General features: G+C 45.8%; 1 protein-coding gene across 4 annotated transcripts in view; it reads left to right on the top strand.

Moving 5' to 3' along the window:
• Positions 1 to 27,256, top strand: part of ARHGAP4 (Rho GTPase activating protein 4) — a 118,996-nt gene that overhangs the window by 75,138 nt on the left and 16,602 nt on the right. For 2 of the 4 annotated variants that reach the window (XR_010085305.1, XM_063432665.1), the window contains exons 5-12: positions 7,007 to 7,189; positions 8,874 to 9,002; positions 9,283 to 9,504; positions 9,624 to 9,725; positions 10,121 to 10,315; positions 11,568 to 11,652; positions 23,012 to 23,039; positions 25,661 to 25,763. Coding sequence is in view for 3 of the 4 variants with exons in the window: in XM_063432665.1 (XP_063288735.1) it covers positions 7,007 to 7,189; positions 8,874 to 9,002; positions 9,283 to 9,504; positions 9,624 to 9,725; positions 10,121 to 10,315; positions 11,568 to 11,652; positions 23,012 to 23,039; positions 25,661 to 25,763 (1,047 nt within the window). In the remaining variant the exon portion in view is untranslated. Of the gene's footprint in view, positions 1 to 7,006; positions 7,190 to 8,873; positions 9,003 to 9,282; positions 9,505 to 9,623; positions 9,726 to 10,120; positions 10,316 to 11,567; positions 11,653 to 23,011; positions 23,040 to 25,660; positions 25,764 to 25,852; positions 26,389 to 27,256 lie in introns of those variants that run through there. The other 2 variants (XM_063432667.1, XM_063432666.1) reach the window with 2 other exon arrangements.

The following is a 27,256-nucleotide window of genomic DNA, read 5'->3' as shown; positions in this document are numbered from 1 at the left end:
GGAGCAACATGGCGCTGTGCAGTGCTGGGAGCAACATGGCGCTGTGCAGTGCTGGGAGCAACATGGCGCTGTGCAGTGCTGGGAGCAACATGGCGCTGTGCAGTGCTGGGAGCAACATGGCGCTGTGCAGTGCTGGGAGCAACATGGCGCTGTGCAGTGCTGGGAGCAACATGGCGCTGTGCAGTGCTGGGAGCAACATGGCGCTGTGCAGTGCTGGGAGCAACATGGCTCTGTGCAGTGCTGAGAGCAACATGGCCCTGTGCAGTGCTAGGAGAAGGATGGTGCTGGGCATTGCTGAGAGCAACATGGTGCTGTGCAGTGCTGGGAGCAATATGGCGCTGTGCAGTGCTGGGAGCAATATGGCGCTGTGCAGTGCTGGGAGCAATATGGCGCTGTGCAGTGCTGGGAGAAACATGGCGCTGTGCAGTGCTGGGAGCAACATGGCGCTGTGCAGTGCTGGGAGCAACATGGCGCTGTGCAGTGCTGGGAGCAACATGGCGCTGTGCAGTGCTGGGAGCAACATGGCGCTGTGCAGTGCTGGGAGCAACATGGCGCTGTGCAGTGCTGGGAGCAACATGGCGCTGTGCAGTGCTGGGAGCAACATGGCGCTGTGCAGTGCTGGGAGCAACATGGCTCTGTGCAGTGCTGAGAGCAACATGGCCCTGTGCAGTGCTAGGAGAAGGATGGTGCTGGGCATTGCTGAGAGCAACATGGTGCTGTGCAGTGCTGGGAGCAATATGGCGCTGTGCAGTGCTGGGAGCAATATGGCGTTGTGCAGTGCTGGGAGCAATATGGCGCTGTGCAGTGCTGGGAGCAACATGGCGCTGTGCAGTGCTGGGAGCAACATGGCGCTGTGCAGTGCTGGGAGCAACATGGCGCTGTGCAGTGCTGGGAGCAATATGGCGCTGTGCAGTGCTGGGAGCAATATGGCGTTGTGCAGTGCTGGGAGCAACATGGCGCTGTGCAGTGCTGGGAGCAACATGGCGCTGTGCAGTGCTGGGAGCAACATGGCGCTGTGCAGTGCTGGGAGCAACATGGCGCTGTGCAGTGCTGGGAGCAACATGGCGCTGTGCAGTGCTGGGAGCAATATGGCGCAGTGCTGGGAGCAACATGGCGCTGTTCAGTGCTGGGAGCAACATGGCGCTGTTCAGTGCTGGGAGCAACATGGCGCTGTGCAGTGCTGGGAGCAACATGGCGCTGTGCAGTGCTGGGTGCAGGATGGCGCTGTGCAGTGCTGGGAGCTGTGCAGTGCTGGGAGCAACATGGCGCTGTGCAGTGCTGGGAGCAACATGGCGCTGTGCAGTGCTGGGAGCAACATGGCGCTGTGCAGTGCTGGGAGCAACATGGCGCTGTGCAGTGCTGGGAGCAACATGGCGCTGTGCAGTGCTGGGAGCAACATGGGGCTGTGCAGTGCTGGGAGCAACATGGGGCTGTGCAGTGCTGGGAGCAACATGGCGCTGTGCAGTGCTGGGAGCAATATGGCTCTGTGCAGTGCTAGGAGAAGGATGGTGCTGTGCATTGCTTGGTGCAATATGGCGCTGTGCAGTGCTAGGAGCAGGATGGCGCTGTGCAGTGCTGGGAGCAACATGGCGCTGTGCAGTGCTGGGAGCAACATGGCGCTGTGCAGTGCTGGGAGCAACATGGCGCTGTGCAGTGCTGGGAGCAACATGGCGCTGTGCAGTGCTGGGAGCAACATGGCGCTGTGCAGTGCTGGGAGCAACATGGCTCTGTGCAGTGCTGAGAGCAACATGGCCCTGTGCAGTGCTAGGAGAAGGATGGTGCTGGGCATTGCTGAGAGCAACATGGTGCTGTGCAGTGCTGGGAGCAATATGGCGCTGTGCAGTGCTGGGAGCAATATGGCGTTGTGCAGTGCTGGGAGCAATATGGCGCTGTGCAGTGCTGGGAGCAACATGGCGCTGTGCAGTGCTGGGAGCAACATGGCGCTGTGCAGTGCTGGGAGCAACATGGCGCTGTGCAGTGCTGGGAGCAATATGGCGTTGTGCAGTGCTGGGAGCAACATGGCGCTGTGCAGTGCTGGGAGCAACATGGCGCTGTGCAGTGCTGGGAGCAACATGGCGCTGTGCAGTGCTGGGAGCAACATGGCGCTGTGCAGTGCTGGGAGCAACATGGCGCTGTGCAGTGCTGGGAGCAACATGGCGCTGTGCAGTGCTGGGAGCAATATGGCGCAGTGCTGGGAGCAACATGGCGCTGTTCAGTGCTGGGAGCAACATGGCGCTGTTCAGTGCTGGGAGCAACATGGCGCTGTGCAGTGCTGGGAGCAACATGGCGCTGTGCAGTGCTGGGTGCAGGATGGCGCTGTGCAGTACTGGGAGCTGTGCAGTGCTGGGAGCAACATGGCGCTGTGCAGTGCTGGGAGCAACATGGCGCTGTGCAGTGCTGGGAGCAACATGGCGCTGTGCAGTGCTGGGAGCAACATGGCGCTGTGCAGTGCTGGGAGCAGGATGGCGCTGTGCAGTGCTGGGAGCAACATGGGGCTGTGCAGTGCTGGGAGCAACATGGCGCTGTGCAGTGCTGGGAGCAATATGGCTCTGTGCAGTGCTAGGAGAAGGATGGTGCTGTGCATTGCTTGGTGCAATATGGCGCTGTGCAGTGCTAGGAGCAGGATGGCGCTGTGCATTGCTGGGAGCAATATGGCGCTGTGCAGTGCTGGGAGCAATATGGCGCTGTGCAGTGCTGGGAGCAATATGGCGCTGTGCAGTGCTGGGAGCAACATGGCGCTGTGCAGTGCTGGGAGCAACATGGCGCTGTGCAGTGCTGGGAGCAACATGGCGCTGTGCAGTGCTGGGAGCAACATGGCGCTGTGCAGTGCTGGGAGCAACATGGCGCTGTGCAGTGCTGGGAGCAACATGGCGCTGTGCAGTGCTGGGAGCAACATGGCGCTGTGCAGTGCTGGGAGCAACATGGCGCTGTGCAGTGCTGGGAGCAACATGGCTCTGTTCAGTGCTAGGAGAAGGATGGTGCTGGGCATTGCTGAGATCAACATGGCGCTGTGCAGTGCTGGGAGCAACATGGCGCTGTGCAGTGCTGGGAGCAACATGGCGCTGTGCAGTGCTGGGAGCAACATGGCGCTGTGCAGTGCTGGGAGCAACATGGCTCTGTGCAGTGCTAGGAGAAGGATGGTGCTGGGCATTGCTGAGAGCAATATGGCGCTGTGCAGTGCTAGGAGCAGGTTGGTGCTGTGCAGTGCTGGGAGCAATATGGCGCTGTGCAGTGCTGAGAGCAATATAGCGCTGTGCAGTGCTGAGAGCAATATGGCGCTGTGCAGTGCTAGGAGAAGGATGGTGCTGGGCATTGCTGAGAGCAATATGGTGCTGTGCAGTGCTAGGAGAAGGATGGCGCTGTGCAGTGCTGGGAGCAATATGGCGCTGTGCAGTGCTGGGAGCAATATGGCGCTGTGCAGTGCTAGGAGCAGGATGGCGCTGTGCAGTGCTGGGAGCAGGATGGCGCTGTGCAGTGCTAGGAGCAGGATGGCGCTGTGCAGTGCTAGGAGAAGAATGGTGCTGTGCATTGCTGGGAGCAATATGGCGCTGTGCAGTGCTGGGAGCAATATGGCTCTGTGCAGTGCTGGGAGAAGGATGGTGCTGTGCATTGCTTGGTGCAATATGGCGCTGTGCAGTGCTAGGAGCAGGATGGCGCTGTGCATTGCTGGGAGCAATATGGCGCTGTGCAGTGCTGGGAGCAATATGGCGCTGTGCAGTGCTGGGAGCAATATGGCGCTGTGCAGTGCTGGGAGCAATATGGCGCTGTGCAGTGCTGGGAGCAATATGGCGCTGTGCAGTGCTAGGAGAAGGATGGTGCTGTGCAGTGCTAGGAGCAATATGGCGCTGTGCAGTGCTGGGAGCAATATGGTGCTGTGCAGTGCTAGGAGAAGGATGGCGCTGTGCAGTGCTGGGAGCAATATGGCTCTGTGCAGTGCTAGGAGCAGGATGGCGCTGTGCAGTGCTAGGAGCAGGATGGCGCTGTGCAGTGCTAGGAGCAGGATGGCGCTGTGCAATGCTAGGAGCAGGATGGCGCTGTGCAGTGCTGGGAGCAATATGGCTCTGTGCAGTGCTAGGAGCAGGATGGCTCTGTGCAGTGCTAGGAGCAGGATGGCGCTGTGCAGTGCTAGGAGCAGGATGGCGCTGTGCAGTGCTAGGAGCAGGATGGCGCTGTGCAGTGCTAGGAGCAGGATGGCGCTGTGCATTGCTGGGAGCAATATGGCTCTGTGCATTGCTTGGAGCAATATGGCGCTGTGCAGTGCTGGGAGCAATATGGTGCTGTGCAGTGCTAGGAGAAGGATGGCGCTGTGCAGTGCTGGGAGCAATATGGCTCTGTGCAGTGCTAGGAGCAGGATGGCGCTGTGCAGTGCTAGGAGCAGGATGGCGCTGTGCAGTGCTAGGAGCAGGATGGCGCTGTGCAGTGCTAGGAGCAGGATGGCGCTGTGCAATGCTAGGAGCAGGATGGCGCTGTGCAGTGCTGGGAGCAATATGGCTCTGTGCAGTGCTAGGAGCAGGATGGCTCTGTGCAGTGCTAGGAGCAGGATGGCGCTGTGCAGTGCTAGGAGCAGGATGGCGCTGTGCAGTGCTAGGAGCAGGATGGCGCTGTGCAGTGCTAGGAGCAGGATGGCGCTGTGCATTGCTGGGAGCAATATGGCTCTGTGCATTGCTTGGAGCAATATGGCTCTGTGCATTGCTGGGAGGATGAAGCCTTATAGTCCTGTGAATGAGATTAATATCTGAGGAGCAGGAGGAGGCTCTGCAGAGCACTGCGTGATAAGGATTGGATTATTTCCAAGCAGAAATGCTAACTAGCGTGGAGTTGAGCAAAGCAGATTCTGGCTATCATACGGTTATCTATCACCACGATAATCTAAACTTCATCTTCAGCTTCAATTATCACTATTGCTAGGTCCTAACACCTGATACATCCAGAACACTTGTACACGCTCTTATCGTCTCCCACCTTGACTACTGCACTCCTCTCCTCACTAGTCTCACTCAAGCTCAAACCAGACTAGTACTTAAACTCCCACTCCTCCCATAACTCACCCCTATGTCAGTCTTTACAATGGCTTCCTGTACATCCCCAGAGTTAATTCATAATCCTGGTCCTTGCCTATAAAGCATATCACAGTGCCACTACCTGCATATCCTACCTAATAGATATGTCCCATCACTAACACTCTCATCCGATTGCCCAAATTGCCAACTCTGGTTTCCAGGACTTCTGTAGGGCTGCTCCATATTTATTGAATTCCCTTTGCCAATTTCTAAGGCTTTCCTCAACTCTTTAAAGGAACACTATAGTCACCTAAACAACTTTAGCGTAATGAAGCAGTTTAAGTGTATAGATCATGCCTCTCGTGTTTCTCTGCTCAATTCACTGACATTTAGGAGTTAAAGAGACACTATAGTCACCAGAACAACTACAGCTTATTGAATTTGTTCTGGTGAGTAGAATCATTACCTTCAGGCTTTTTGCTGTAAACGTGGTCTTTTCAGAGAAAATGCAGTGTTTACATTACTGCCTAGTGATAACTTCATTGGCCACTCCTCAGATGGCTGTTAGAGATCCTTCCTGGGTTATGGCTGCCTAAAATGTATCCAAACATTCCGTGTCTCCTCCCTCTGCATGCAGACACTGAACTTTCCTCATAGAGATTCATTGATTCAATATGAGGAGATGCTGATTGGCCAAGGCTGTGTTTGACTTGTGCTGATTCTGCCCCGATCTGCCTTCTTCACAGTCTCAGCCAATCCTATTGTGAAGCATTGTGATTGGCTCAGAACAGCACTTCTGATGATGTCAGCAGGCAGCTTGCTGTTCTGGGGCAGACAGGAACAAAACCATCAGCTTCAGGCTTGAATACACGTAAGATTTTACTATATTTAGGGAGGCAAGAGGGGGCCATGGGGACTAGATGGTGGTTTTAATACTATAGGGTCAGAAATATATTTTTGTGTTCCTGACCCTATAGTGCTCCTTTAACTTTTTCTGCATACCTCTACTCCTTTACAAAATCATTGAGGATACATGGCATCCTCCAAATGGTCCAATCAAATGCTCCTTATAAAGGAGCATTGAGGACCTGACAGGCATGCGTTGCGAGCGCCGCATGCATCCATGCCTCCCTATAGGAAAGCATTGAATTAATACTCTCCTATCGGGCTGAAACGTCAAATGCCTTGTGTGACTGTTAGTGTAACAGCCACTGGGGGTGTATTTATCTCCTCAATGTACATATTGCCCTTTCAGTAAAATGGCAGTGTTTTACCTTGAGTGGTTAAAATGACAGGACGACCGCACCAAGACCACTTCATTGAGATAAATTGGCCTGAGTGACTTTAATTGTGATCCTTTAATTGGTATCTGTATGGTTATTTGCATACATGCAGAATATAGTTCAACACCAGGAAGGTCACAGGAAATCCTGGTCTGTACAGAGCTGTTTTGAATTTATGCAAATGGTTTAAATGTTTACCAGTACAGCAGGCTGGCTGTATTTTGCTGTGTTATCCGTACAAACACTTAAAATATGCTTTCCTTTGGAACTCATACACAGAGTTTATAAAAACCCTTTAGAAGGAGCAAATCATAATATATTTCCATTTGGTCAGTCCCGCTCAGATGTCATACATGTTTAAGAAAGGGCTCAAAAACATATAGCAGTGAATCCACTAACTTGAGTTGTATTGGTTATCATTCTTAGAGCATCCCTTTAAGAAATATCTACAAGAAACTGCACTAGAACAACGCATAGTATATTGTCTTAAATATTTACATTCATGTATAACACTCATTATTAGTTTTCGTTTATATATTAAATGCCGTAACATTCAGCAGAGCTGATGTACTTTTGAAAGACATTCTTTAAGTTGTTTTGGAACTTGGAACACCTGTTTATGTTAAATCACATTCTCAGTTGACAACTTGAACATCACTCTCTTGTTCTCTCGTGTCCTCGAATGCCTTCTTCCTTTTCGTTACCTTTGCCCTTTATTACCAGGCTATGAAGACCTACCAACTACATCACAATGACTGTCTGAACTCTGAGCACAAATTGAGGGAGGCAGAGAAGCAGGAGGAGAAACGCACAGGTAGAGTCAGCGAACAAACCGCAAGCTCCCCAGTGGCGGATCGAGGACAGAGACGCAGTTCCCTGAAGAAAACGGAAAGACTTGTTGAGAAGGTAAGCCACCTAGAAAACTTGTTTATCTTATTGCCATGGATCATTGAGTTTCTCTGACCCGACCCCGCCAAAATAACGAGTAATTCAAAAAGATCAAATATTCATGAAATACTCACATTGACTGTGTCTGAATTTTACTGAAATTTCAAAACTACTCAAAAGATATCGTAAGACAAAGTAGGGGCTATTTTAGCTTGTGTATTTTTCCTACACTTGGCAAAACTTGACAAAAGGGGGAGCTATCCCCGTCAAGTTTTGTCATTTCCCCTCGTTGTCACTACTGACGGCTGTGAAGAAAAAGGCATTGTCTACGGAGAGTCCTGCAGTCTCGCAAGATTCTCCATAGACATCTTTGTGCTCTTGCGCATGCAGATGAAGCGCCAGGAGATAAAGAGGTTGCTTTAGATAAAGATGGCGGCTGTTGCAAGGGACACCTTCAGGTAAGTAAAACTTACCTTCCCCTGCACCCCTGGGCCAGGGCCACCACACTGCAAAATTATCAAAGACCCGGTTGACAGAGCCGCTTTAACTATGTATGTATCAGTTGTAAAAAATTAAAACTAATGACAAATCCTAACCTCCTTATTCTGCAACTAAGTGCCTCCACCTTGGCTTCCTGTCAGTCATTGAAACAAGCTCTGCCCTTTGCACCTGGCAGTCAGCATACAGAAAGCATGCAGAGACAAGGAGAAATGAAACAATGTTTATATTTCCTCTTTTCCTTCGCAAACTGTCCCTGGATTGTGATGACATTTGATATAATATTTAAAATATATGTAAAAGAAAAATAGAGCATCACATTAGAAATGGTTAATGCAAGTTATAAGTGATTTTCCCCTGGTGCCATTTCCAGAGAAGTGACAATTCCTCTTTAATGTATCTAGAGAATAAAAAGAGTAGGGTCTGATTTTAGTGCGTCCCGATATTACCAGCTGTAGAACATTTTTGTAGTTAGCCTGTAATTTCTTTCCACCCTTTCCTGCACATCTTTTAGTTGTTCTGTATGCAGCTAAAAACTTTTAGATAATCGATTCCCCTGTGCTCCGTTGACATAAACTTGCACCCAACCGCATAGAGGGTATAAACTTATAGTAATGTCCAGGCAACTCCACTCACTCAAACCAGCCCTGGGTGCTTCCAGACACGGCTCCCACCATCACACTTACGACAGCCAAATGAGTAAAGATTAATAGACAATAAAGACACACAGCATAGAGGGTGAAAACTGGCTGCCAGAAACTCTCTTTATTAAAGTATCAAAAGGAGTTTAAAAAAAATAAAAAATCCACCACATCTGACGCGTTTCACCCTTCTTAAATTGAAGGACTTACTCATAGAGATCCCTGTATGCAGGTGCTGTGTCCACAAATGCGTGAACATTTTACAATTTCTTTTAACATTCCAAAGCAGACCAACATGAAAAGAATGAATGAACACTTAGCTTCTCACTGCTGTACCACAGAAAAAGGAGCGTTTAGTTCTGGCTCTCTATGTCCATATTGTGAGTAAAATTGAGTTGAACAATAGAAACCTCTTCCAATCATTTCCTTAAGAGAACCGGAGTCTTTGCTGATTCGATTTGGGTCCTGAGGGTGAAAAAAAGAAAAACTTTATACAAAATATAGATTATATCTGGGACATATTCATTAGGTAAATACAGACTTTTGATGTGTTCTTTTCCCAGAGGTTGAAGAAATATTTGGAGAACAACCAGAAGTGTACAAAAGCCAGGAACGAATATCTTATCAACCTCAACACTGTGAACGCCAACATCAGTAACTACTATTTAAATGACATTGGTGACCTCATTGACGTAAGAACACCTTACTTTCTATACAATTACTTATTCCAGGGGGTGACCATAAGGTGGAGTTATGGTAGAACTACATGTCCTGTGATACTTTAGAACCTACTTTTGGCCACACCTTTTCTATGTATGTTTCCTTACTACGGAGTGCTATATTGATTGTTGATATACCATTTCATCAATACTGATAGTTAAATATAATTAAACATTTCATGTTGTTTGCGTATGGTCAAAGCTCACGTAAGGCCAGTTTTGTGTTCACTCTATATTTCCTTATTTCTGACAGTGCTGTGATATGGGCTTCCACCTATCCATGGGTAAAACCCTGAAGGTCTACCTGCAGGCAGAGGAGCGAGTCCAAGCCTCTCGGCAACAGGGCTTGCAGTCCATTGAGGGGGCTGTGGATAGTCTTGATGCCACGGCAGATAAAAACAAGGTGATGGAGATGCGCAGTGATGCGTTCTGCCCACCAGCCCGCTTTGAATTCCATCCCCACGAAGGAGATGAGGTGCGAAAACAAATTATTCATATATTTTACTTCTCATTTGTGGGTAGAGTCTGTCCGTTTGCCTATTTGTCTGTCTTCTGCCCGTTGATATTGATTGTAATCTTTGTCTCTTTCCGCAGGTGTGTGAAGTGCGGTCTGAGCCTCTGCTACATCAAGAGCTAACCTCTCGATTCCAGCACATCCAGTCGAGACTGACAAGCGAGAACCTGGAAACTGAAGAGGTAATGCCTCATCCTGCTCCAACTGCTCTATAACTACTGGAAGGGTTTGCGTTGATATTTACAGTCTAGAAATGGAGGTGCATTTTAGATCATATTTTCTCAGGGCTCATCCTGCATAGCATCTAATCCGCCTCTACAGTCAGCGACAATAGACCATCTTGTTATATAGCCAATGGCATATAGTATCCTCCTTCCCCTGATCTATAACCCATGATGCATAGCTTCCATCCTGTCCTGATCTGTAGCCATTGATGCAGTGTAGCCAGTGACAGAAGTCTATCTCTCGCTGTAAACACAAACAGATTATATTCACTGAGAAGATGAAGCAATACCAGTTCAGGTGTGTAGTGAGGGGTCTTATAGTTTTATACAATTATGTTTATTTTTTTCCTCAGGTCAAGAAAACATTTAAAGCTACCCTCCAGGCACTACTTGACATCATTGGCACTGAGGATTTCGATGTATTAGATGCATTTCAGTCTAGTCAGTCTACTGAATCCCTAAAATCCACAGGATCCGACACCAGCAGTAAAACAAGCACAGCGAAGAGACGTGCTAACCAGCAGGACACCGAAATTTTCTATGTCGCGGTAAGACACGGGGGGGAGGAGAGGGAGGGGCGGAGCACATAGGGTTATAGGAAGGAACACATGGAAATGTGCACAATCATGTAAGATAATAACTCTGGACATTGTTAGAGAGTGTAGAGTTCTATGGAAAGTGGGGTCAATAGTTTCATGGATGTATCTGTTGATACAGAGGCCTGCAATCATTCTGTAAAGTAGGGAGAGTGCAGAGATTACTCTGGACAGCATGGAAGGTGGCAGAAGTACTCTCAACAATGTTAGAGAGCGGCAAATAATAATATGCTGAAAAAGAACAGGGCAGACAGGTATTGTGATAGAGGCAGAGAATACTCTTTCCAGTATTACAGAGGAAGATAGTACTACGGACAGTCGTGGAAAGGGCTGAAGTAAAGTTGAAGTGGAAACAAGACAAAGAGTACTCTAGAGCAGTGTTTCTCAACCCTCTCCTCAAGTCACACCTAACAGTCCAGAATTTAGGGATAACCCCGATGTGCCTAAGGTTTTTGGAAAAAGAAAAACAACACCTTAGAGTCTAAGGTGTTTTTAGTTTTTTTTGTTTTTTTTTTAAAAACACTTGAGGCACAGTCAGGTAATCCACAAGTCCTGGACTGTTGGTGGTGTGCCTTGTGGAGAGTGTTGAGGAGCATTGCTCTAGCAGGCATAGGCAACCTTCGGCACTCCAGATGTTTTGAACTACACCTCCCATGATGCTTTGCCAGCATTATGGGTGTAAGAGCATTATGGGGGATGTAGTCCACAACATCTGGAGTGCCGAAGGTTGCCTATCCCTGCGTCTAGATAATGTGGAAGAAAGCAGAGCGATCCTTGGACTGTGTAAGGAGGAAAGGGAGGATATTGGATATATAGTAGAAAGAGGATATTGTGTATATATAGTAGAGAGTACTGAGTGAAACAGGGATAGAGAGTAATCTGTATAATAAGGGCTTGGAGAGAGAATACTGTCTGTGTGCAGTGTACAATGTGTATGTTGATGGTGGAGTTACAATCCCTGGAAAATGATGGACCACGAAATGACTGGATAGTATCCTGGATAGGATTGAAGAAGGGAGATAGTTCTCTGGAAAATATTGAGTGCCTCTAGAGTATGCCTCTAGACATGGTGACAGTTCAGAGCATGTTACAGTGGTAACTGTGAGTAAGTTGTGGCGCATTAAATGTATGTGCCTAAGGTTTAAACGAGTACTTAGGCTTCAGTAACTATAGGCTAACACTTTTTTCTTTTCATTCCCCTTAGAAATTTCAAAAATACCTGGCTGGCAGGAGTACTATTTGTAAACTCCAAGCAAAACGTGACCAATTGAAGGAAGCCATAGATAAAGGTAAGCCCCGGGAGACAATGATTGGGGCACGGTGAGAGCTAAAACTACTGTAAGCAGAATACAACATAATTAAGTAGAAAAGTAAAAGCAAATATTAACGGTTCACTCTTAAGCACCAAAAAAGCGGTTTTGGTGGAGAGATGCTTTCCATTCTGTCTGACAGTATTAAATAGTGTCGTTTCTGGGAAATGGCAAGGTTTACGTTTGACTGAAAACATGTCTCTTGTGGCTGTCAGATTGGAGGGTCATGGTGATTGCTGTGCATGCCCCATGCGTCCGCAATGCATCTCCTTAAGAAGCATCTGGTTGGACAGTGAGGGAGGATTGGTTTGCTTTGAAGACACTGTCTCGGTGATGGAATGCAGCTAAATGTTTGTATGACGTGGCCTTGAAAATAGTGACATAGCTCGGGAAAAATTCAGAGAAGATACTTCTTCACCTTCTCTTTCCATTAGCAATTCAACCAGGTGATGATGTTATCTCTATGTCTACAAATATCTCACTGAATGTATTTTTTTTTTTTTTCTTACTCATTCTACTTAGTACAGTAGCATTACAGTGTGTGCCTACGGGGCATGTAGTAGTTTCAAATTACATTCAGGCCATTTCTGTAGTCTATAGCAAATGGAAAAAAAACAAAAAACTTTTCTTAAAAGGCAAAGTTAGACTCACAAAGTCAGGACTGATTGTTCTCAAATTAGGGGAACCACGGGCATCGGTCTCTGGAATGTCACTACAAGTCCATAAATCTCAGTTATGATATTTGTGCTGCTGTGAAGGTAAAAAGTACAGACAAGTAAGGACAGGAGCAGTATAAACCGTCTCAATATTCGAAAGGCAATGCATTAATATGTGGTTGGGACTGTTTTTATTTTATTTATTTTTTTAAATTATTAAATGTTTATCTGTGAGAAAAACAGGAATGTGTTTTTCCAACATATGAAAAAAAAGTATGCGTACGGAATTCCTTTGTTTGTGTCCTTAGACCATGATTAAAACAGTAAAAATATTATACTAAATAGTATACAGAAAAGATATACTACACGTGTTGCCCCTTTAATAAATTGCAATTTCCGTAGAGAAAATCACAGACATCAATTCACAATGTGTATTATCAGCTGCTAATATTTGACATGATGGCACACGCTAAAATCTTGTTACAGTCAGCAGACCATGTAATGATAAGAATATAATTTATAAGAATTTGAAAATGGAATATTATTTTTGTAAAAAAAATTTGGTTTGGGTGTATGCTTATTTTATAGTTTTGAAATATGCTCATTTTGTTCTCAATGCTTCTCCGTGAGAAGCATTTGTTTAGATACTGCCCTGCGTCATCAATTAAAAGTTAGTGCTTAGCAAAAAGAGGTGGATCAGCTTAGCTGCATACCTTGGAGAAAAGCTAATGTGAAGTCTGTGCATGATAAATGTTCGTTGTCAGCATGCATAGCATGCAGGCAAAGGACAATTAATGTTGGCTTGGCCCACCCCTTCGTACAACGCTAAGTCCTTCCTTGGCCTTGCCTCAGGGACATCCCTTCCTTCTGCAGTGTAAGAAAGTATGTCACTGAAGGAGGATTAGGTTGCAGGAAGTTCTGGCGATTGCGGAATCACAGGTCATTTTTTTTTTTTTTCAAAGCAGTAGGTTGGGTTAACATGCCAGCAAGGGGTGCAGCTTGCAGGGTTTAAAGTCCTGCTTTCAAGTCCTAAGCCACTAGCCAGACTTTAAAATTGACTTGCTACTGCAAGCTTGGGGGCGTGCATGTACACTTACAAGTGGTTAAATTTGCAAAGGCTAACTTTCAAGTGATAAGTATAAACCTTGATCCCTGACAACAGCAACAACAAAAAAAAACCTTTTTATTATAAAACTGTTTTTGGTTTGGATAACCCAATTAATGTACATTTTTATTTTCACCGCCTTGTTCAAGTGCATTCAAAAACATATACATTTTTTTTTTTTTTTTTTTTCTTTTTTCAATTCTTTATTTTTGTCGTGCATGGTTGAACAAGAAGACATATGCTGCCACAACAGCAAACATAATCCCAACATTAACACAAGTGCAAATGTATGTGGCATTGAGGCGGAAGCACATTTTTAAACAATTTTTTTTTAACAAATGTAGACGTAGTTAGACCATAGTGTTATACTGCATACGAGTATCAGCATCAGTAAATACACGATTAGAAAAATTATAAAGGTTATAAGTGGTAGAACAAAAGGCATAAGAACAAGTTACGAAGCAAGATATGTTGGTTACTTTAACCCGATTGTGCATTTTAGGTAAATTATAATTGTAACGTGTGTATAGGAACAGGTTTAGGTAGTGCTAGTGCGTACGGTACATGGTAGGCACGATAAAAGTATGATGCTTAGGGAGACATGGGCTATGACCTGTTACATGACAGGCAGCGGCTGGTCCAAACTAATCAGCGTCCTAGCGTGTTGGGTGTGCCTAGTTTTAACCTAGACGGGGGGAGAATTAGGTAGGACATGAACGAAGAGTGTTAAGCAGCAGGCCTAGTCAGTTATCCTTTTACTATCTGAGGCTTAACAATATACGTTGTACAATTAATGTATGGTGCCTGTTGGTTTGCTTGGGAAGTGGGGTGAAGTGGGGGAGACTGGTATGTGCCTCTCGATATTATAAGTGTTGTGACTAGTTGTTTGCCGGCTGCCGGCGACATCCTCGCCTGTAGTAAAGGCAGATTAAACCAAGCTTAGCAGGAGGGTGATGCATCGTCTGGTGGCTTTATCTGGGTGCAGCTTTTCATGTGTCAAAACAGTGTGTCCTATAGGAGTGTCAGCACTATCACTTATCTGCACTGCTACCTCGTTGCGTCGTCCGTGGTCATTTAGTCGATCGGTGTATCTGGGGGCGGTTTACGTCAACGAGCAGGGTCTGGCCCCGGAGTCGTGGCGAGGGATGGGGTTTATGATGGTCCGAGTCAGGGGGTTGCTGTGGCATCACTGCCCGTCCAAGCCCATCTAGGCGGTAGCGGTCCATGAAGGTGGAAATGCGTGCATGGGGTTACCTAGGGGTCTGTTGTGCCCCCTATCATTAAGTAGGAATTAAGTAGGAATTGTCTGCCGGGAAGCACGGGGTGGTGATGTAGTAGGCAGAAGGGTTCCCCTGTGTATGCGGGGGGCAAAAGTTGAAGCCATGGGGCCCATCAAGGTGTGCCAAAGCCCTAGTGATGGTTGGGGATGGGGTTACCGGGAGAACAATAATAGTGTGTTGGGTTGTCAACTGTCCGACGAAGTCGTGTCTGTGAGCATCCCCAGGTGTAGTCTAGTGATGGGAGCGTGGTTAGGCGGGGGGCCTAGTATCTGTGTCAGTAGTGTACGGGAAACTTTAGATGCCAGAGTGGGTAGGCCACGGCTGAAATGCGTAACCAGCATCCAGGAGATGACATGCAGGGCTACTCTTGGTTGGGGGCAATTAACTCCTAGTATACCTTGTGATGTCAATGAGGATTAGTGCTATTTTGTGCGCCAGTGTATAGTAAGAGCTACCTCCGTTAAATTGGTATGACAGGAGAAATGTCCGGCAATCAGGGGTTAATAGATCTCCTACGTATTTGTAGGAAAAAAAACATATACATTTTTAACCTAGACATCCTCTTTAAATTATACTGTTATTTTTTTTAACATGGAATTTAAGTACATCATCAGTATAATGGATCATTGTTTGCCTGAGTTTCTTGTAACTGGAACGCAACCCTACAAGCCTACAGATTCTCAAAATGCCCATCACAGGAAAGGCAGGAAGTCTAACTGAGCTCCACTGGTTACCATTAAACAAAAACAAACAAAACGCTACAAACAAGACAGTAACTTAGTTCATGACTCAATCTATCCACATAACTTTCCTTGAATATACATTTTTTTTTATCTAGGTGTATATTTCTGTTTTAAACATTTGCATAAATTGGAGAGAACTTTGAAATAGCTCTAATCACAGACCTCTGTGGTAGGCAGCTACCTACATAATGAAAGTGCTATATAACTTTTACAATTATTGGCTTTACTTGAACCAAAAGATGTTAGGTTAGCAAACCAATGCATCTCGCTTCTGAAAAACATTTTCTTCAGTCTACGTAATTTGATGGGTGGGAAACATTTCTTTTGAGAAACTATGGCAGCAGCAAACCACAGTTCTCCAGACAAGTTTAAATTCTTAGTTTAACATGAGAGGGTTGACCATCTCTTTAATCATGTCTTCAAGGTTAGTGTGCCAGCTGTCTTCTTCACCGATAGGATAAAAATAAACATTACAACCAAAACGTACGCTGTCACCAACACAGTCATTGCACGATTCAGCAGTACACATGTTACACACTTGTGTAGTGTCAGGGCTCCGCGGGCAGCGGTGAGGGGAGGCTGCAATCCTCTCGCAGCACTCACCCTCGGTCCGTCGCCGCCCGCGGTCCCCTCTCCCCTTACCGTTAAGCGAGCGGCGTCCTCTCCTCCTGACACGCCGCTCGCGTCCTCCTCTCCTCCTCCCAGCGGCAGCATGTCTAACGCTGCACGCTGGGAGCCGGCACTATTATCTAAGCGCCGGGGTCACTCACGTGACCCGGCGTTAAAGCTACAGTGCAACAAACACAGTGGGGGGTATAGATATCCTCCACGTGTGTTTGTTAATACTGATTGGTGGTTAGCCAATCAGGATTCAGGCTAGGATTTAAATACTTACCTTTCCTGTCTATCTGTGCCCTGTTGTGGTCTTTGCTTTATAGTATCGATTGTGAACGTGTGCTTTCTGGTTACGTACCCTCTGGCTTGTTATACTGACTTTGTGACTTTCTTCTACCCTTTGACCTCGGCTTGTTTCTCGTTATTCTGTTTTCTGGTTCCCCTTACTCGGCTTGTCTCCTGACTATTCTTTGTGTGCTTAGCCCGGCCACTCTAAGGACCGGTACAGCACACTTTCTGTGTGTGTGTCTGTGTGTGTGTTAGCGTGTTGGGTTCCCCGGGATCGTGACATTACAACAGGGCCATAATGGAACCTGCTGACATACCACAGCTCCTAGTTAATCAGGAGGCTAGAATGGATGGCTTGGACCACCGTATGGATCAGTTTGCTCCAGCTTTGCAGACCATACTGGCTCGTACTGCACACCTGCAGCCTGCCGTCCAGGAGGCGGTTGCTGCTGTGTCCGAACCCATTGCCACTCCAGTACCCGTTCCTGCTCATATAGTCCATATGACACCGCCACAGCGCTATAGTGGTGACCCAGCTTTGTGTCGTGGTTTCCTCAATCAAATTGACATCCATTTGGTACTGAATCCACGTTCCTATCCCACTGACAGAACTAAAATTGCCTTTTTGATAAACCACTTGTCAGGGAGAGCTTTAGCATGGGCTAATCCCATGTGGGAGAATGCTTCCCCAATGTCCTTTGCAGACTTTTTGACCGCATTCAAACGCACATTTGATCAACCCGGTAGGGTTGCTTCTTCTGGCAAAGCTCTGCTTAGGGTCCGACAGGTTAACAGATCTGTAGCGGATTACACTATCGAATTCCGCACTCTAGCAGCTGAGGTGGTTTGGAATAATGATGCCCTCGTTACAGCCTTTCAGGAGGGTTTGGCTGCTTACATCCTGGACGAAATAGCGTCCAGGGAATTGCCTGTCCTTCTGGATGATCTTATAGATTATATCATCCGTATTGATAACCGTATTAGAGAGAGACGTAGTCAGAGGCGTATGTATACACAGATGTTACCTGCTTTACCCAGTACTGCGTTACTGGCATTACCCCCTTCTAGCCAACCTCCCCCTGAAACCTTGCAATTGGGTGTTACTGGGTTAACTGAGGTAGAAAAATCATACCGAAGAAGGGAAGGCTTATGCCTTTACTGTGGGAAAAGGGGACATCTTCTAAGAACCTGCCCTGAATTGCGGGGAAAACTGCAGCACCCAAGGCCTAAAGAGGGGTCGACCTCGGGTGTTATGTCGTTTACCCCTCACGTCCCCATTACTAGACCGTTTATTACGGTTACCCTTTTTGTTGGTAATACTACCGTGATTACCAAAGCCTTGATAGATTCAGGGGCTGCTGACAATCTTATGGATGAGAGTTTTGCTAAAACCGCATCTTTGACTCTGATCCGAAAGGTTACTCCCTTGGCTGTGGAGGCCATAGACGGTAGACCACTGGAGAAACCTCTGGTGACCCATGAGACCAAAGAACTGGTTATGTCTGTGGGTGCCTTGCACAAGGAAAGATTGTCCTTTCAAATAATCAACTCCCCTACAGCCTCTGTCGTTTTGGGCTTTCCCTGGTTGGTTAAACACAATCCGATGATTGATTGGGGTTGTTTGGAGATTCTCTCCTGGGGGAAATCTTGTCAAAGGGAATGTATGACTCGTGTTTGTCCTGTTGGCTTGCTTAATGTACCCACAGCCAAGCCACTTTCTGTTTATGTTCCTCCTGTGTATGCAGACCTAGCTAAGGTGTTTGAAAAAAGGGAGGCAGATAAACTACCCCCGCACCGTGAATATGATTGTGCCATAAACCTCTTACCTGGTACTATGCCGCCTAGGGGTAGGGTATACCCTCTTTCTGAAAAAGAGAACCAGGTAATGGAGGAGTACATACGAGAGGCCTTAAGTAAAGGTTTTATTAGAAGGTCCTCCTCTCCTGCTGGTGCTGGTTTCTTTTTTGTGGCAAAAAAGGAGGGCGATTTGAGACCGTGTATAGACTACAGAGCCCTAAACAATATAACGATTAAAAATGCCTATCCGATTCCCCTCATTACCGAATTGTTTGATCGTGTCAAAGGTTCTAGATATTTTACTAAACTAGACCTCAGGGGGGCTTATAACCTTGTTCGTATTAAGGAGAATGATGAATGGAAAACGGCGTTCAATACGCGTAGTGGGCATTACGAGTATCTGGTCATGCCTTTTGGATTGTGTAATGCTCCTGCCGTTTTTCAGGACCTCATAAACGATGTCCTTAGAGATCTACTGCATGTCTGTGCTGTAGTCTACCTAGATGACATACTTGTATATTCTCCAGATTTGAAGACACATCATACTCATGTTAGGATGGTGCTTAAAAGGTTGTTGCAGAATGGTCTTTATTGTAAATTAGAGAAATGCTTATTCGACCAAACCTCTGTACAATTCCTGGGTTATGTTATTTCTGAACAAGGATTCAGCATGGATCCTTCAAAATTGGAAGCTATACTGTCCTGGCCCCTTCCCCAAGGACTTAAGGCAATACAGCGATTTATAGGGTTTGCCAATTATTATAGAAAGTTTGTTAAAAACTTCTCATCCATTATTTCCCCTATCACTAAACTGACAAAAAAGGGTTTACACCCCAGGGTTTGGAATCCTAATGCTATTGTGGCCTTCGAGACTCTAAAAAAGGCATTTGCCACTGCCCCTGTGTTACACCATCCTGATCCTTCCCTTCCCTTTGTACTGGAAGTAGACGCCTCTGAATCAGGTATAGGAGCAGTGTTGTCACAAAGACAATCATATGACGAACCCCTCCTTCCCTGTGGGTACTTTTCAAAACGCTTGTCAGAGTCTGAAAAGAATTACGACGTTGGGAACAGGGAATTATTAGCTATAGTGATGGCATTTAAAGAATGGAGGTACTTGTTAGAGGGAGCTAGACACAAGATTTTGGTTATAACCGATCATAAAAATCTATCCTATATCGCAGATGCTAAGAGGTTATCCTCTCGTCAGGCTAGATGGTCTTTATTTCTCTCACGTTTTCAGTACATAATCACATACAGGCCTGGTTATCGAAATGTCAAGGCTGATGCCATCTCCCGCCAGTACGAACCTGTAGATTCTATTACCTCCACTCCTGAGCCCATTGTACCCACAACTAATATAATAGCTACTACCCGTTTGGTTATCTCGTCTCTTTTTCTTGATGGTATCAAGTCATACCAACCCCAAGCACCCTCTGAGACCCCTACTGGTAAGCTGTACGTGAAAGTAAAAGACAGAAAGAAGTTGTTGACTTTATTTCACACAGCCAAAACGGCTGGTCATCCAGGGGTTACCAAGACTTACAAGGGTCTTCTCCAACAGTTTTGGTGGCCCTCACTCAAAAAAGACGTGGTAGATTACGTGCAGGCTTGCCGTGTCTGTACACAGTGTAAGTCCCCTAATGTTAAACCCCTGGGACTCCTTATGCCCCTATCTGTACCCAAGAAACCGTGGACACACTTATCCATGGACTTTATTGTGGATCTTCCTTCATCTGATGGGCAGACAGTAATTTTGACTGTAACGGATAGGTTCTCCAAAATGGCGCACTTCATTCCGCTTAAGAAGCTACCTTCTGCGGTTCAGTTGGCTCAGGTGTTTGCCAAAGAAGTGTTCCGCTTGCATGGTATACCACAAGATATCGTATCTGACAGGGGCCCTCAGTTTGTCTCTCGGTTTTGGAGAGGCTTTTGTGCTGAGATGGGGGTCTCCTTATCGTTTACTTCCTCCTATCATCCGCAATCTAATGGAGCTGCCGAACGAGCAAATCAGTCTGTGGAGTTGTATTTACGCTGTTTCACGAATGCACACCAGGACAACTGGTCCCGTCTCCTTCCCTGGGCTGAGTTTGCCAGGAACACTGTATCTCATTCTTCTACTGGCGCAAGTCCTTTTATGGTGGCTTATGGGTTCCAACCCGCTGTCCTTCCCGGTGTATTCTCCGACAAGGGAATGCCCGCTTTGGACGAGCACCTCGCCTCCTTACGGAAGATGTGGGATCAGGTCCATGCTGCTCTTTGTCGTGCTGCTGCTACTCAAAAGAGGTTTGCTGATCGTCGTAGGTGTGCGGCTCCTTCTTATGCTCCGGGTGATAGGGTTTGGTTGTCCTCTAGGAATCTCCGCCTTAGGGTTCCCTCGATGAAGTTCGCGCCCAAGTTCCTTGGTCCCTATAAGGTGTTGCGTAGGGTGAATCCTGTATCCTACTCCCTGGCCTTGCCCCCTTCCATGCGCATACCTAACACCTTTCACACCTCCCTTTTGAAGCCCTTGCTCTGTAATCGGTTCTCTGGCTCTCTCAGGCGTTCCGATGCCCTCCGCGCGGTCTCTAGTGACGTATATGAGGTGGCTGCTCTCCTTGATTCTCGTTTCTCTCGAGGTCGGTTGCAGTATCTAGTTGATTGGAAGGGTTATGGCCCGGAGGAGCGGTCGTGGGTTTCTGTCTCTGACTTGGACGCCCCCTCCTTGATCCGCTCCTTTCATGCGCGGTTTCCTTTGAAGCCTTCGGCTTCCCGCCCCCTGGGCGGTCTTCGAGGGGGGGGTTATGTCAGGGCTCCGCGGGCAGCGGTGAGGGGAGGCTGCAATCCTCTCGCAGCACTCACCCTCGGTCCGTCGCCGCCCGCGGTCCCCTCTCCCCTTACCGTTAAGCGAGCGGCGTCCTCTCCTCCTGACACGCCGCTCGCGTCCTCCTCTCCTCCTCCCAGCGGCAGCATGTCTAACGCTGCACGCTGGGAGCCGGCACTATTATCTAAGCGCCGGGGTCACTCACGTGACCCGGCGTTAAAGCTACAGTGCAACAAACACAGTGGGGGGTATAGATATCCTCCACGTGTGTTTGTTAATACTGATTGGTGGTTAGCCAATCAGGATTCAGGCTAGGATTTAAATACTTACCTTTCCTGTCTATCTGTGCCCTGTTGTGGTCTTTGCTTTATAGTATCGATTGTGAACGTGTGCTTTCTGGTTACGTACCCTCTGGCTTGTTATACTGACTTTGTGACTTTCTCCTACCCTTTGACCTCGGCTTGTTTCTCGTTATTCTGTTTTCTGGTTCCCCTTACTCGGCTTGTCTCCTGACTATTCTTTGTGTGCTTAGCCCGGCCACTCTAAGGACCGGTACAGCACACTTTCTGTGTGTGTGTCTGTGTGTGTGTTAGCGTGTTGGGTTCCCCGGGATCGTGACATGTAGATAATAATGATAATTTTATAAAAGCAAACTATTTGTATCTTCATATGTATTTTTAACATAATCAGCTCAGAGTTGTACCTACATGGCCAGAGGCACCCCATTACATGTATTTTGTGGAAGCATGTGTCTCCTGTAGATCTACTAAATCTATGGAGATGGGTGTGTGGCAAAGTGCTAACTGTAAAAGCCATGATTTGTGTTAGATGCATCTGGGAAATAAGAAGGGGAACTAGATCCCGGGGTATGTATTGAGTGTAGAACCTGGAATATGGTGAACCTGAAGTCTGTATGGTAAGAAGGAGCTGTAGAAGCTGGGGTATGCAGATCTTGAGCTCTGTGTGGTAAGAATGGGATGTGTATGTTGAACCTGAGGTCTGTGTGGTAAGAATGGGATATTGATTTTGAAGTATGTAGAACCCAAGGTTTGTGTGGTAAGGAGGAGGGGTAGAAGCTGGGTATGCAGATCCTAAAGGTCTGTGTGGTAAGAATGGTCTGTAGATCTTGAAGTATGTTGAACCTGAGGTCTGTGTGGTAAGAATGGGATGTTGATTTTGAAGTATGTAGAACCCAAGGTTTGTGTGGTAAGGAGGAGCGGTAGAAGCTGGGTATGCAGATCCTAAAGGTCTGTGTGATAAGAATGGGCTGTAGATCTTGAAGTACATAGAACCTGAGGTCTGTGTGGTAAGAATGGGATGTTGATTTTGAAGTATGTAGAACCCAAGGTTTGTGTGGTAAGGAGGAGTGGTAGAAGCTGGGTATGTAGATCCTAAAGGTCTGTGTGATAAGAATGGGCTGTAGATCTTGAAGTACATAGAACCTGAGGTCTGTGTGGTAAGAATGGGATGTTGATTTTGAAGTATGCATAACCCAAGGTTTGTGTGGTAAGAAGGATCTCTAGAAGCTTGGGTATGTAGATCCTGAGGTCTGTATGATAAGAAGGGGCTGTTGATCCTGAGGCATGCAGAACCTGATGTCTGTTTGATCACATGGGAGGTGTACAACCTAGGTTATGTGGATCTTGAGGTCTGTGTATGAAGAAAGGGCTGTAGATCCTGGGATATGTGGAACCTGAGATCTTTGTGATAAGAGCATGCTCTAGATCATGGGTTATGTAGAACCTGAGGTTTGTGTCTTAAGAAGTGAGCAGATGATCTTGGGGTACGGAGGACCTGAAGTCTGTGTGATGAGGTGGGATCTTTAGAACTTGGAGTCATTTAAAAAAAAATAGAAGCTGTAGAACATGCTATTGGTGTGATCATTTGAACGCTATAAGACAGGTAGAAGATATAGTACCTGGTTATTTTATGATCTGATATAACATGGAAATGGTGTAAGATGGAACAAGTTTTATATTATATGAATTACTGGAGATGGTGGGCTATTCTCATTTTTAGATGTACAGCTAATACTTTTTCTTCTTTTACAGCTGCGGTGTCGGACCTTAACATTTCCTGGTATGTACCTTCCTGAGGGACCTGGAATGGGTGGTGGAAACTAGATCAAAGTGGGGATCATGGGAAGTCCATCATAAATATAGGCTTTTTAGAGGCAGAGAAAACAACCCATGGCTCAAATGCAGCACATCCCGCAAGCCAAAATTGTTGCAGTTCTAATTCTTATCATCATTATCAGATATAAACCACTATGTTGTCATCCAGACGCAGTGGAGGGAAGTGGAATAAATAATATACATATATGTAAATTTCAAATTGTTTTAATGTTTATTCACATTTTTTTTTAATTTACTCCACCAATTTTGAGCTCTAATGATACATTTACTCAATAATAATTTTTACTTAATTCTAATTATTAATGGATGTATAAGGACATTTCTAATGATTTTCAAGATAATTTGCACCTAATATACAATAGGAAATAAGCAGAATGCATTTTGGAAAGGTTTTTATTATTTTCACTCTGTAAGAGTTTGAAGTTGGTTGTTAAAATCTAATCTAACCCGGAGCATATCAATTAAAGACGTAACTGAGCCAAACAGTGTGCAATATAGGAGTGTCCTAACCGTGTCCTCTGCCATTGCTTCTCATCCACACTTGTTGAATGTGGAGGAACTTGTTGGAAACTCGGTATACCCCAAGTTCAGCAACTCTACCCGACTTCTGGGTAATCCTGTAATTTGCAGTGTTTAGAACTCCACACCAATGGTGCTGAGGTTTATGTCTTAAAGGACATATGCTATCTAAAAACTATTTTTTAATATGATAATCCTTTCATCTAGTTTTAGAAGGAAATATCATTTTTTAAATGAAGTATATGTAAAAAAAAAATGAGAAACTCAACTTTACCTTTAGTATACACTGATCATTCACAACATTAAAACTACTGACAGGTGAAGTGAATAACATTAACATTATATCACTACAATGGCACCTGTCAAGGGGTGGGATATATTAGGCAGCAAGTGAACAGTCAGTTCTTGAATTTCATGTGTTGGAAGCCGGGAAAATAGGCAAGCGAAAAGATCAGAGTTACTCTGACAAAGGCCAAATAGTGATGGCTAGATGACTGGGTCAGAGCTTCTGCAAAATGGCAAGTATTGTTCCCAGTATAAAGTGGTTAGTAACTACCAAAAGTGGTGTGAGGAAGGACAACGGGTGAACCGGAGTCAGTGTCATGGGTACCCAAGGCTCATTGATGCTAGCCTGTCTGGTCTTATCACTTAGAAGCTACAGTAGAAGAGCAACTGTAGCTCAAATTCCTGGAAGATTTAATGCTGGCCATGACAGAAAGGTATTAGAACACACAATGCATAGCAGTTTGCTACAAATGTGGTTACTTTGCCATAGACCGGTCAGAATGGAGATGATGACTCCTGTCCACCAACAAAAGCACCTTAAATGGGGACATGAGCTTTAGAACGGGACCATGGAGCAATAATGGAAGAAGGTTGTCTGGTCTGATGAATCACGTTTTCTTTTAGATCAGATGGATGGCCGAATGTGTACGCGTTGTTTACCTGAGGAAGAGATGGCAGCAGGATGCACTATGGCAAGAAGGCAGGCCAGCACAAGCAGTGTTATGTTCTGGGCAATGTTCTGCTGGGAAACCTTAGGTTCTGGCATTCATATAGATGTTACTTAGAGATTGTGGCAGAATACGTGCACCGCTTCATGGCCATGGTGTTCCTTGATGACAGTGGCCTCTTTCAGCAGCAAATGATCAGGAAAAGTTTGAGGAACATGACAAAGAGTTAAAGTTGTTGCCTTGGCCTCCAAATTCCCCAGATCTCAGTCCGATTGAGCATCTGTAGGATGTCCTGGAATAACAAATCTGATCCATAGAGGCTCCACTTTGCAACTTGCAGGCCTTAAAGGATCTGCTGATGATGTCTTGGTGCCAGATTACAACAGGTTGGTCTTGTGTGTTCTTGTGGAGTCCATTCCTTGATGCATCAGGGTTGTTTTGGCAGCACGAGGAGGACCTGCACATATTAGGCAGGTGGTTTTATTGTTGTGGCTGATCAGCGTATGACAGAATCCTTTATGCACCACCTGTTCAAACCCTGCAGTGAAGACCTTAGAGATTAACTGTTGGTTTTCAAACACTGTCTGATCCATGGCGATGAAAGGATTATTATATAAAAAAAATAGTAAGTGACAATTGTCCTTTATTCGCAACTTATTTCGATTATCGTCTGAAGATGTTACTTGTTTTTAAATAGTACGGCTCAAAATTCCAAGAAGTGAGCTACTGGAAAGGCCATTGACTACTCAAAAGAGCTAAATTTCTACTCTCCAGGGCTAAATTTTCACTCACAAAGGAATAGTGGGCAACTGGACATTTTGAGTCTTGCTTTATACGACACTGCATGCCTAGTTTTATTGTAGATTTTTTTTTATTACTGTCCATTGTTTTTTCCTTAAATGGGAGACAATATTTTAAAATGTCACCCACTCAACTTTCTAAATGAATTGATCATTATCAGATTTTGTTCTCTCCAATAATATGGTGTTCCTAAGTGACAGCAACAATATTTTTGGCTTGTAACAATATGTGAGAGTGCTGCTAAAGTAGAGCTGGGTTTTGTGTGAATTGTGTGTCACACGGTTGGTTTCAGGCATCAATCCAGCCCCAGTAAGTCTCAACGGGTGAAAAGGCAACGACCGTCATCTCATTATAACCACAAACTGTTTAACGGGGATTTGGAGGAGTTTGTGCAGGTACTGCCCCCATGTGCTGCCACCTTCCTTTGCTTTCTGAGCTGGCTTGATATTAACTGGTGACACAACTTGCAATGTTTCCCTCCCAGAAGCCTGGGCTGTGTACTACTAACAAGAAGACATCTGCAGGAGTCCAGTGCAGTGCTAGAAGTTCCAATCTTTACACCTATCTGTTTTCATTGTCCCTAAATTTTGTAACTCGCTCACACTTTGCATCTTAAATGACCTGTCTAATGAGAGATGTGCAAACGTCTGAATAATAGGTCCAGAATAATTTCCGCTATCATTCTTTATATTGTACTCTTGCCTCCTTATCTTATTTTGAACGGTACTGTTCTGAGATATACCCACTTAAGTCATGACTTTTAAGCCACCAGGTTAGTTAGCTATTGTTGGTGCAAAGTTAAACACCAGAAGAAGAGGTTCTCTAAGTTTCTGAGTTTGGTCCTGTGGACTCATTGCGAGTTCCAAACTTTTTGTGGAGCTCACTGGGGCTTTCGGTCATGGTAGCGAATGCCCGAGATAGCAACAGCTGAAAACAACTAACAGAGTTGGTAAAGCTCCACCATAAATTTGCCAAAAAATTGATGGAAAAGTCTTTGTTAAATCTCTCCCGTTGTATCATCCAACAGGGGGTGACACACAGCAAGTCACAGACCGCATTCTAATTTAACTAATTATATTAGGATTATTTGCTAAAGTAAAAATTCATATTTCATTTCAAATTGAAGGCCTGACTAGCCGAGCCGAAAACATATTCGACCTAGACAGTTTTTCCAGTTTGTCTATTATGACATTACATTTAAAATTCACTTTGAATTCTCACTTTTTGTGAATAGCCCTGTTTATGTCACCCACCTGCTACATTGTGAATGTGCGTTTTGCCACTTATTGTATGTGTCACCTCACTTGCATCTCTTAATCAGTCTATGTCAACCCTCTCGTTTAATGTGAGTTTTACCCTTCTTTCTTATTGTGTCCCCCTACTCTCACTCATTGTCTATGTCACCCCTGTCTCATTTATTGCCAGCATCATGCTTCTCTCTTTGCGTACCCCCTTATTTTGTTTGTTACGCTTATTTCACACTTAATTTTCTCTTCTATTACTCTTTACATTTTAACCATTCTTTCTCTCTCCTATCTATTGAAAGGAAATCTGTCCTTTTTCTTTTTGTGTTGACCATCTACCCCCATGTTATCGACTCCCGCCACTCCAAATTGATGGACTACAATTCCCATTTTTAATTCTGTAGATGGGCAGAGAATTATGGGAGCTGTAGTCCAACAACATCTGGAGGTACAGAGATACCAGATTTACGATGATCAGACACCCCATAGTCTTAGTGAACTTATTCAAGACTTTTGCACAGCTCTGCATTTACCACGGTTACTGATTGAACACTGAATTCTGGAGATCAGTGCCTGTTTTTGCCACTGCCCCCCCGCATTAATTCGTGGGTCCAATGGATCGTGCTGCCTGTGCCTGCTTGCTA

The sequence above is a fragment of the Pelobates fuscus genome, chromosome 9 (assembly GCF_036172605.1).
Source record: "Pelobates fuscus isolate aPelFus1 chromosome 9, aPelFus1.pri, whole genome shotgun sequence".
Lineage (NCBI taxonomy): Eukaryota > Metazoa > Chordata > Amphibia > Anura > Pelobatidae > Pelobates > Pelobates fuscus.
Note: the sequence above shows the minus strand (reverse complement) of the source record. Positions and strands in the feature narration are given on the sequence as shown.